The sequence below is a fragment of the Fonticula alba genome (genome assembly GCF_000388065.1).
Source record: "Fonticula alba strain ATCC 38817 unplaced genomic scaffold supercont2.5, whole genome shotgun sequence".
Lineage (NCBI taxonomy): Eukaryota > Rotosphaerida > Fonticulaceae > Fonticula > Fonticula alba.
This window is the reverse complement of record NW_009242975.1, coordinates 1,470,125-1,480,846: the sequence shown is the minus strand read 5'-3', so window position 1 is coordinate 1,480,846 and position 10,722 is coordinate 1,470,125. Positions and strand designations below refer to the sequence as shown.

The following is a 10,722-nucleotide window of genomic DNA, read 5'->3' as shown; positions in this document are numbered from 1 at the left end:
GTGTGGGACGGGTGGGTGAGGCGGGCATCGTCCTGGGCCGAGAGCCTACACACCCGCACAACAACGGGCTGCTCGACCTGCCGGCGGCAGGGCGGGGTGGTAAACGGCAGAGGCACTGGGCGGGGGCGGAGGGGTCGCGGCGTTGCGACGGTCCGGGTTTCCCCACCTGCGTTGTCCCCTGCTTTTGTCCGCTCTCCCGATGCCCTGGAGTGCATGGGACGACGGCGGGGACGTTCCCAGGTATGCAGATGATCCGCGCCTCTGTGGGGCCTCTCTTCGCGCGTTCGGCGAAGACGCGCGGCAGGGCCCGCAGAGGGTGCGGGCTACAATTGCCGCACCCGGAGGCCGGCATATTCGCGCGGCCGCCGACAGAAGGGGGCGGGGTTCTGGCGATTTCTAGCAGCATCGCGCCCCCGAGCGAGCCGCTCCCAGTGCCAGCTCCATCGGGTGGTCCTGCCCTTGCCGGCATTTTGCAACATCACCGCGCGGGTGTGGGGGGGGGGGGGGGGGGGGGTGAGCGGAGGAGGGGGATGACTGGCGCGGCGCCAGGGCGCCCCCCACCCCGCCTCTCCGGCGCCCAAGCACCCAGGCAACCGGCCGGGGGCCTGGCTGGCGTGCGCCGCCCACGGCCGGGACGCCGGGGAGGTGGTGGCCGGATACAACGGTCGGAAAAAAGAGTTGCCCCCCTGCGCGCGGGCGGTCGAACAAGAGCGGGCGTTACAAATACTCACGCTCTGTTGCTTGCTGCGCGGACCAACGGCCCAGGCTCTGTGGCGGCGGCGGCGGCGGCGGCGGCCAGGCAGAATGGTCCTCTGGGGCACGCACTTTCGCGCCCGGCGCGGCTCCGGGTGAAGGGGAGGGCACGAGAGGATGGGGCAGGGCAGGGCAGGGCAGGGCAGGGCCGGGCGGCTGGGAGGCAGGCTTCCTGGCGATCCGCGACCAGCCAGCCGGCCAGCCAGCCAGCCAGCCAGCCAGCCAGCCAGCCATTGACCGGCTGACCGGGGCCATTGGTGGAGAGGGTCTCCCACGCGCACGTTCGGCCGTCCCGCGCGACTCGTGGGCCGCGGCCCCCCCCCCCCCCCCCCCCCCTCACCCGCCCTGGTAGCAGCTCTGCACACGAGCACATACCCACACCGAGGGCCCTGTCCGAGTGGTGATCGCGGTCGCCATTGCTCCCCCACCACGCCCCGCTCGCCCCCGAGCCGGGGGGAGACAGCACGGCACCCTCTTCCTCCCGGCCGGTCGCGCGTCAGTCCTGGCCGCCCGCCAATCTCAATGTGGCGCCCCGATCCCCAGCCGCGGGCGCGTGTACGCGCACCCGCGAGCCCGGGTTGCCCTCGCAGGTTCCCCCCCGCCCCAGGCATGCCGTTGGCGCGGGGCCGTCGCGCACGCCACTCCCCCGGCCGCCGTCCCCCACCCCCCGGTCGGCGTGCATTTGTTCCCCCAATCGTAACTCGGGGTGGGGGCGGGCGGGCGGGCGGGTGGGTGGGTGGGTGGGTGGGGCGGCGGCAGGGGCGGCGGCGGCGGCAGCGGCGAGAGTGGGAGTCTATTTCGGGAGGCACACCGGCAGGCCACTCCTGTGCGCGTCGGCCCACCCCTCTCCACACTTCCTGGAACCCCCTTCTCTTCGCCCTCTCCCCTGTGCAGCGCCCTCCGCAACGTCCCAGACCGCCGGTCTCCCCTCCCCTCCCTCTTCTCTCCCTCTCCCTCGCCTTCTCACGGCGTAATCCTCCCGCCATGGCCTTCAAGGTTTGTCCGCACGCCCCCTCCCTTCTTTCGGCTCCTTCGCCCGCCCTCTCCCCCCGCCTCTCGCTGCCCCTGCCACTTTTCTGCGCGTGTGCCTCTCTGTCCGTGCATCTGTCCCTGCTCGCCTCTTAACATCGACATCCATCTCCAGCAGGATCGCCCTTCCGCCGCCCCTCGTGGCCAGTGGGTCCCCTACGATGAGCTGAACAACGACAGTGCGCCTCCCCCCCCCCCCCCCCGGTGCCCTCTTCCCCTCCCCTCCTGCCCAGACTTCTTTGTTGTTGACTTTTCTCCCTCCCCCGCCCCCCTCCCCCCTCCTCGCCGTCCTGTGTCTGACCTCCCGGCTCCGGCGCGCACCCCGCCATGCAGAGTTCTCCGTCCCCATCTCCAACCGCTTCAACGCGCTGAGCGTCTCCGGCTCCGGGGCCTCTGGCCTCTCCCAGGGTCTGGATTCGGTCTTCAGCGTGGACAGCCTGCGCCAGCTCCGCGACAAGGGCGTCACCGACGCCCAGGGCTTCATCGACATCCACACGCTGCTGGACTTCGGTCCGATCGCCTCCCACAACGCCACTGCCGAGGCCATCAAGGACGCCGTCAAGGCGAACCCCTCCTTCCAGGTGGTCGATGGCAAGCTCCGCCACTCGCTCAACTGGACCCTGGTCACCCCGAGCGGGGTGCGTTCCCGAGCGCGGCTCTGTTGCTTGTTGCTGCTTGTTCTTTCTTTGTTTCGCCTCCTTTTCTCGTGTCCAAGAGAGCGGGCGAGCCCGCCTGCGTGGGGTCCCTCCCCTCTTTTAATTTCTCTTTCTGACCTCCCCCTCTTCTCCCCTGCTCGGCCTGTAGAACCCCCAGCAGTACTTCGTGCGTCCTCCCCCCCCCCCACTTGCCGGCCACCTGGCTCCGTCTCTTCTTTCTCTCTCTCTCTCCCTCTCTCCCTCTGTCCTGACACTCCCTCCCCCCCCCCTCTCTCTCTCTCTCTATCTGCCCTGGGGCCCATGTAGCCCTCCGACGACGATGACGATGGCGAGTGGCACTCGGTCAACTCGCGCCGGCGCTCGTACTCTGCCCGCGCTCACCGCCGCCCCTCGGTCGATGCCGGCCGTGCCCCCGTCATCAACTCCATCGATGAGGAGGTCTTCGACTTCGACGACCTGGACGTCCGTGATCGCTCCAACAGCCGTCGCTTCTATCAGACCGACGACGAGGAGAGCGATGGCGAGTGCGTCTCTCTTTCCCTCTTTCCCTCCTCTGGCCCCTGGCCCCGAACCTGTGTACACCTGGCTAACCGTCCCTCCACCCTTTGCAGCCCTCCCTCCGACATTGACGACGAGTTCGTGTCGAAGCTCGTGCTGGTGACCCAGCGCAGCGGCGCCTCTGCCCGCCGCAACGAGGGCTTCGACCGCACCGGTGTCCCCTACTCGCGCAAGGCCTTCAACGGTGTGTGCCCCTCCCGCCTTCCCCTCCCTCTTCCTCTTGGCCTACTTGTTGGCATCATGTGCACACGCATGTGTCCTTCTCCTCCCTGTCTCCCTGTCGCGCACCGTTCCCATCGCCAGCCCCTGGACCTAACTCCCTGCACTGGCCCGCCCGTCCACCCGGCCGTCATTCAGACGACCTCGCCGACCAGATCAACGAGGGTCTTTACGACTATGAGCGCTCTCAGAAGCGCCGCTCTCGGTGCGTCGACTCGCCATTCCCCCATGCTCCCCCCCCCGCCCCCTCCACCTCCCCTCGCGGCGACATGATGGTGACGGCCATTCGCGCCACTAACTTGCTCCTCTGCTGGTCACACACGCGCATCTTCGCAGCCGCAATCGCTCCTCCATCGCCGCCGGCCCCGGCGGTCTCAACAAGATTGAGACTGTCGATGAGGACGAGTTCCTGACCCTGAAGGGCGTCGCCCGCACCGGGACCTCCCTTCCCCGGACCGAGTCTCGCCCGGTTCCTCAGGTGGCCATCCCCACGCCGACCCCCCAGTCGACCCCGGCCACCGGGTTCACCATGCCCGGGTCCTTCAGCGGGGCGCATGTCAATGCCGCTGGCGGGATGCCGATCGCCACTGGCGGGGTGGCCGCCTCGCCGCGTACTAGCAGCCTGCTGACGGCCGGCCTGCGCACCGGGACCTCCCCGGCTCCGGGTGGTGATCTGGCCGGGCGCGAGCGCTCCACCTCCTTCAACCGCGGCACCGAGATCGGCCAGGCGCGTGCTCGCGCTGCCGCGGCCGCGGCCGCCCCGCCGTCCACCCTGGGCGGCCGGTCGGTCCGGTTCTTCCCCGTCCGCAAGAACAAGGACACCCCGCCCTCGCACCCGATCAAGCAGAAGACCGCCCACTCGTCGCAGCCCCCGCGCGAGGAGCACGTCGGCTGGATGGTCGGCCGGGAGTCCTGCCCGCCGGAGGAGGCTGTCGATGTCGGCAGCGCTCCCTCGCCCACTCCCTCTCCCTCGCGGTCTTCCTACGGCACCTCCTTCGGGTCGCTGTCGTCCTCCTTCGAGTCGCGTTCCTTCTCCGAGCACCTGAGCCCCTCCATCGGCGCGGTGACCGAGAACAACTTCGTCCAGCAGAAGTACTACAAGTACCGGTCGAAGGCCCTGCGCGAGCGCAAGCGCCTGGGCTCCGGCCTGTCGCAGGAGATGAACACCCTGATGCGCTTCTGGTCGCTCTTCCTGCGGGACCACTTCAACCGCCGCATGTACAACGAGTTCAAGCGCCTGGCCCTGGAGGATGCCGAGGCCGACTACCGCTATGGCCTGGAGTGCCTCTTCCGCTTCTTCAGCTACGGCCTGGAGAAGCGCTTCCGCGCCGACATCTTCCGTGACTTCATGGACCTGACGCTGATTGACTTCAACAATGGCCATCTCTATGGCCTGGAGAAGTTCTGGGCCTACCTGCACTACCGCCCGGACAAGGCCACCAACCCGATCACCCTGTCCCCGGAGCTGGAGAAGGTCCTGGCCGACTTCAAGACCCTCGATGACTTCCGCCTGGCCAATGCCTCGAACGGTGTGGGCCCCGGCGGCCGTCGGTCCAGCTTCCGTGGCGGCCAGCAGCAGCAGGTCCAGAGCGCCGCCTCGCGCAAGCCCCAGCATTACATGCAGCACTTTGCCAATGCCGATGCCACGGGTGGCGCCCGCTTCTCGTCCTCCTTCACCGACTCCTCGTCGGCCCTCTCCTCGTCGCTGACGCGCGCCTAAACGCGTGTGTTCGCGTGCGGCCCTCCGCCGCCCCGGTGGCGCTCGGCACTGGTGAGGAGGGGCCTCGGCGCGTGCACGCGCCGGGCGCCAGCGGCCGACACATGTCTCGGGGATTGCTCACATGCTGGCTCTGTGCCCGGGCGGCGTGTGCTCTTCCCTCCCCTCGGTGTTGGCCGCTGTGGCCGCCCAGTCCCGCTTCTCGTCCCCATCTCTTTTTACTTTGCCCTCAGGCGGTGTCTCTAGCCCGAGGAGGGCGAAGGTGTGTCGGAGTGTGTCAGACGTCGTCCGCTCTTACTGGGCGAAAGACAGCAATGGCGTAGAGAGGGTGCACCGGTGGGTGTGCGTCCGCCTCGCGTGATGCCTGCGCACGGTCCCCTGCCACATGTGCATGTTCGTTTATATTTGTTTCCCTTTACACATATCTGCATACATGCATGTGTGTGTGTGTGTATGTGTGGGTATGCCCTGCCGCCATGCGCACAAGTGTGCCCCCCCCCCCCCCCCCCCCCCGTCATGGCCTCTCTCCTCCCGGCCTTCTCTGGCGAACGGGGCAGAGGTGGGGCCGCTCACCGACGCACCACCGCGCATAGATATTACCCCACGCGAGGGAATCGGGACAGCCCTCTGTCCGTATGTCCCTTTCTCCTCTTCCTCTCTCTCTCTCTCTCTGTCTCCCTTTCTCCGCCTGTGCGTCCCCGTGTGTGTGAGTGTGTGTGTGTGTGTGGTGACTGTGAATTGTATACGCGCGGTCCCCTCCTCTTCGCACCTGCCTCCATCTCGCGCGCCCTCTTTCCTCCCTCGCGGACAACTCCTCTCCCCGGCGCCTCTTTCTCCTTTTCTTCCTTTCCCCTACCCCTCCCCCCTACCCCCTCTTGCCGCTGGTCACAGCAAAAATATACACAAAAATCAGTTCTCTCCCCTTCTCCTCCGTGTGTCTCTTCTCCCTGCACCTTGTTGGCCCCTCTTTTCCCGCGCCTCCGCCCTGTAGCCGGGACCAAAGCTCGTCCGGCGCATGTGGCACATGCGCCTTGATGGCGGCGTCCGGGCCAGGGCCTCTGACGAGTACCTGCGCTCAGTGTGGCAATGTCTATGGATGTGCACCGGCACATGGGTTTGTGTGTGTGTGTGTGTGTGTGTGTACGTCTCCAGAAAGGAGGAGGGCGGGCAGACTACAGACACGCATGGAGCTCACGAGAGGGGCAGCCAAGTGGAAAGAAGACGGGGGAGGCATGAGGGACCCATCAGACAGGCGAATCATCCGGGGCCGGGGCCGGGTGTGGCTCCGGGCTGTCGGCCACAGCGGGGCGGCTGGCCGCACGTGCCTCCGTGCGCCGGGCCCGGCTGGCCAGGCGCTTGTGCGATCGCGATTGCAGATGGACCTGCCACTCGTGCGGGCCATTGAGCACGCGGCCGGAGCAGGTGGCACAAACAAACTTCCGCCACTCGCCCGGCGGGACCAGGACCCGGTCCAACATGGGAGCGTCTGCCCGTGCAAGGGTGGAGGAGTCATCGCGCCGGCGCTTCCCCGGTCGGGCCACACCATTCAGCAGGCTGATAAACCACCCGGGCAGTGGCCGGGCAAGGTTGACCTCATCCTCCACAGGGGCCGAGCCGTCGGTGGCGGCAGACACGGAGCAGGGAGCCTCCACACCACCGAGGAAGGCTGCGCAAGGCGACCGGTACCACCACGTGAGCGTGTCAGTCAAAAGGGCAAGCACCCCCAATGGGCCCCCTCTCGGGGGGCTGCCACCACCAGCATACCAGGTGCATCGGGGCAGGGCGAGCAGCGGCGGTGGTGGCGGCGGCGGCGGCGACAGGAGGGCAAGGAGGGGGGATTGACGCACCGCGCGATACTGCCAGCGCCTCGGCCAGCACCGCATCATCCCAGCTCCGATCGCCGCGCAGCACCGGAGACACGTCCAGTGGCCAGACCAGGCACCGGGGTGATTCCACGGATGCGGGCCCCCCGTCAAGGCGGTACCCGGCCTGCGGGATCAAGCGCTTGCGGATCCATTGGAGCTGGGCCCGGATGTATGCCCGGGTGGCGGTCTTGGTCCGATCGACTGCCTCCTGCAGAAGGACGGCCTCATCCGAAGGAGCCGTGCTGGCACCGTCCGCCTCTCGCCATTGGAACCACTCGCGGAACTCCTTGTACCCGATGGCCTGCAGCACGCCGCGAGAGAAATCCCCCGGCTCGATGGCTGGCGAAGCCAAATGCCGCGCTCGCAGGGCCCGCACCTCGGCCAGAAGCCCGCGCTACGGCGGTCCGCCACCACGGTGCTGTTAGCGGGCTCATCTGCGAGGAGCGCCTGCAAAGCCGCTGCCAACCAGCAGGGCAGATCCCCCCCCCCCCCCCCCCGGGGGGGGGGGGAAAGGGGGGGAGGGGGAAAGGGAGGGGGGGGCCACGGATGGAGGGGGGGGGGGGGGGCCCCGCGGGGGGGGGGGGGGGGGGGAAGGGGGGCCCACAGGGCGGGGGGGAGGGGTTGGGGGGGGGCGGCGGGGGCACCAGACCCCGCGCGCGGTCGCCGAAAGCGGGGCAGGGGGGGGGGGGGGGGGGGCGGAGGGGGGGGGGGGGGGGGGGGGGGGGGGGGAGGACGGGGGTTAGGAGGCATGAATGCGCGTGCGTGCATGGCGGTGGTGTTAGGAGCGAGTGGGGGAGGGGAGGGGACGGAGTTGAGAGCAGGCCACTCACGCACTTCGCAGCTCGGCAAGTTCCTGAAGAACTTCCTCCGGCACGCCATCCGCATTGGGCTGGCTGTCCAAAAACAGGCAGGGAAAGAGCAGTGACTGGATGTAGTAGTGCGTTCCGCCGGCAATGATCGGCGTACGGCCGTGCGCCCGGTGTGCGGCAATCTGCAGCGCCCCGGGGGATGAAGCCCCCCCCCGCCCCGCCCCCGGTAAAGGGGACGCAAGGAAGGCGCAGGGTTAGAGGGACCGGAAAAAAAAAAGAAGAAGCAACAAGGGAAGAGGTCGTGAGCCTGGTCCCGGCAGGGGCACAGCAAAGGGGCCGGTCGAACGCACAAGCTGGTCGGCCTCATCGCGAAAGCGTAGCACACTGTACTCGTCAGCGAGCGGGCACCGGCCGGCCCAGCACTCCGGAGGCAGTGCCACGGTCCCCGAGCCGGCAGGCTCGCCTTCGGTGTCTGGCCGGTCGCATGATCCCAGCAAGTAGTGTCGCACGCCTTGGGCCTCGGCCACCGTAACGTGGTTCGTGGCCACCGGCAAAGAGCCATACACCTGTAGCGAGTCGGCGTTGATGACACTCGGCCGGGGGTCCGATTCGACAAAGCCACTAAGACCAGACAGCGGCGCCGCCGTCCCAAGCCCCGGAGCCGGGAGCCGCGTGAGGGCCAGATCCTCGACGTGCGGCTCTGGTGTGCCGGATGGAGGCGACGGGTGGAGATGCCGAGCAAGGTCGATCGCCAGCTTGGACTTCCCGACGCCGGTGACCCCAGCCACCACGATGACGCCGGCGGGGTGGCGCATACTGCGGGAGAGGGAGCAGAGGGAGAGGGAGAAAGGGGGAAGGGGGGGGGGTACGATTGGAAGGCAAGCTGCAGATGGAAAGAGGCAGAGAGAAGGATGGAGGAACAGATAGATAGAGGGTGGTGACGATGGTGTGGCGGTGTGGGGGACCGCGGGTGGGCGTGCCAGGGCGCTGCCCCAAGACCAAAAGAGGGCCGCCCTCGCTCTGCGGGCTGGCCAGAGGCCAGGCGATCTGTCGCGCGTTATGGCGGATGCGTGCCTGAGCGGGCGGCACACACTCCTGGGCCCGCCTCCCGAGGGCGCGTGCCGAAGAGTCGGCCCCATGATGCCAACGAACCCCGCCGATCTGAAACATTGCCAGGCGCGCTTGGGCACAAATAGGCACTGCTGGGCGTCTGATCCGCGAACAGCGTCCGCGTGGGCATGTTCCTAGGCGTCTCTCTCTCTCTCTCTCTCTCTCTCTCTCTCTCTCTCTCTCTCTCTCTCTCTCTCTCTCTCTCTCTCTCCTTCTTCCCCTTCTTGCGGGATGTATCCCTGGGGACGCACCGTGTGACCCCGGCCAGATCTCAGGCTCAACATGTGGCTGATACATAAATATATTGTCGCTGCTATGCACAAGGGGAGGGGGAGAGGGAGATAGGAAGGCGAAGGGCAATAGCAAGGCACCCCCGAAGAGTGCCCAACGTGTGAAGGATGGGGGGAAAGGAGCGATGGAGGGGGGGAGAAAAAGGCAGGTAGCGGAAAAGGGGACTAGGTGGCTGCGATCTGGCAACAAGGAGAGGGGCAGGGCCGACACTCCACATATGTGGAGAAGGGGCAGGAGGATCCGGCGCCTCCGCCAAGCAGGGGCCGCCCCCGCTTTCGAAGGTCGCCACGCCTGCGCCCCCTGTGGCTGCCCGGTGAACTGTCAGGCAGCGCGTAGACGCGCGCAAACGCGACCCGGCTCCCGCCACAGCACAGGGACCGCAAAAGCATACCGCACACGGCCACGTTGCCATCACTTGAAGGGATGGAATTCCACGGGCTTCGGGCGGTGAGGACCCGTTCCCCGGCTCTTGACGAACATCTCGATGTCCACGTCGGTCGAAACGGCCTGGATGCTGTTGCGCACCATCGAGGAAGACTGTCCATTGGAAGACCGCCCAGGGGGGTCTCATGTTAGAGGGCCGGCACCACGATCATCGACGAGCAAGGACGGAAAAGGGGGATGACCAGGGGGGGGGGGGGGGGGGGGGGGCACGCAGGAACGCACCTCTTCCAGGGACTGGCGCGAAGCCTGCAGCGTGTCCAGGTAGCTGTCGAGAAGCTGCTTCAGGTAGTTGATCCGGCGGATTTCCAGGTTTTGGTACTCCTGTGTGTGTGTGTGTGTGTGTGCGTGTGTGTGTGCGTGTGTTTTAACAGGCCAGCAGTAAGAGGGTGAGAGGGGGGAAGGGGAGGGGTAGGGCAAGATGACAGGCCGGGAGCAGAGTCAGTCAGCAGGCAGAGGAGACACCGCGAAAGGGAGGACATCCGCAGGCAGCACGGCCGGCCGGACCGGCCACCGACGCACCAGACTGGCGAGGTTGACGGTGTCGCCCCAGGCACGGCGCGCCTCGTTGGCTTCGTCCACCGTCCGGCGGTATTCATTGGCCGCCAGGGTGGCCTTCTTGCGCTCGGACGACTGGCTGACCGGGGCCCCGTACAGGCTGGCCCGGCTGGAAGAGGCCCCAGACGAGGGGCCAGCCCGCTCGGCGTCGGTCATGCGGCTGATGTAGGTCTTGCGAGTCTTCTCCACTTCCTGGTCGGCGGCGGCAATGCGCTTGCGATCGCGGCCGACGGCCGACTCGTAGTCGCGCAACAGACGGTTGGCCTCCACCACCGGCTCGGGATCGCCGCTACCGAGGATCTCATTGTTGAGAGCCAGTGCCAGCTTGGCATGCGCGCGTGCGGTGTTCTCCGCGTCGAACTTCACCTGATTCCAAGCGGTCTTCATGGTGCTGTCATGCCCCGGAGGAGGCAGAAGAGAGAGAGAGAGAGAGAGAGAGAGAGGGAAGAATGTCAGCGCAAGCCGAGGCAGCTCGGGGAGCATCGGCGCAAAGGGCGTACCCCTCCTCGGCCTCGCCGAGGTTGGACTTGGCCAAGCGCTCAAGCTCCTTGGCATAGCGCTCCTCGATGGCGGCGCTGTGACGCAAAAGAAGCCGACCGACGGGCAGACGAGGAAGTAGGAGGAAGGGGGAGAGGAGGGTGGTGAGGGGTGGCAGATGGGAGTCAGTCCTGTGTCAACAGGGGGAGTGATGCAGGATGATCAATGGAGGGGGCGGG

At 67.4% G+C, this 10,722-nt stretch overlaps 3 protein-coding genes across 3 annotated transcripts in view; 1 reads left to right on the top strand and 2 right to left on the bottom strand.

The window, feature by feature from the left end:
* Nucleotides 1-1,596: 1,596 nt before the first annotated feature.
* On the top strand, nt 1,597-5,445 carry H696_03502 (hypothetical protein). The gene is made up of 8 exons (XM_009497367.1): nt 1,597-1,749; nt 1,898-1,961; nt 2,116-2,420; nt 2,587-2,604; nt 2,745-2,962; nt 3,050-3,180; nt 3,354-3,420; nt 3,552-5,445. The coding sequence occupies exons 1-8, from the start codon at nt 1,738-1,740 to the stop codon at nt 4,933-4,935; spliced, it is 2,199 nt and encodes a 732-aa protein (XP_009495642.1). The 5' UTR covers nt 1,597-1,737; the 3' UTR covers nt 4,936-5,445.
* Nucleotides 5,446-6,176: 731 nt separating this feature from the next.
* H696_03501 (hypothetical protein) lies at nt 6,177-8,421 on the bottom strand (the record flags this gene model as incomplete). Its single annotated transcript, XM_009497366.1, has 4 exons — nt 6,177-6,598; nt 6,780-7,136; nt 7,632-7,788; nt 7,957-8,421. 4 exons carry the CDS (start codon nt 8,419-8,421, stop codon nt 6,177-6,179), a joined length of 1,401 nt encoding a protein of 466 aa, XP_009495641.1.
* A 997-nt stretch (nt 8,422-9,418) lies between these two features.
* The window catches only part of H696_03500 (hypothetical protein), a gene marked incomplete at both ends in the record, with an annotated part of 2,943 nt that continues 1,639 nt past the window's right edge, over nt 9,419-10,722 (bottom strand). The window contains 4 exons of the mRNA XM_009497365.1: nt 9,419-9,544; nt 9,674-9,772; nt 9,971-10,397; nt 10,507-10,581. Of these exons, the coding sequence (XP_009495640.1) occupies nt 9,419-9,544; nt 9,674-9,772; nt 9,971-10,397; nt 10,507-10,581 (727 nt within the window). The remainder of the gene's footprint in view (nt 9,545-9,673; nt 9,773-9,970; nt 10,398-10,506; nt 10,582-10,722) is intronic.

Coding starts and splice junctions, on each gene's coding strand:
- H696_03502 (XM_009497367.1), top strand. Junction 1,962..2,115: donor CGATGAGCTGAACAACGACA/GTGCGCCTCCCC, acceptor CCCGCCATGCAG/AGTTCTCCGTCCCCATCTCC. Junction 3,421..3,551: donor TCTCAGAAGCGCCGCTCTCG/GTGCGTCGACTC, acceptor GCATCTTCGCAG/CCGCAATCGCTCCTCCATCG.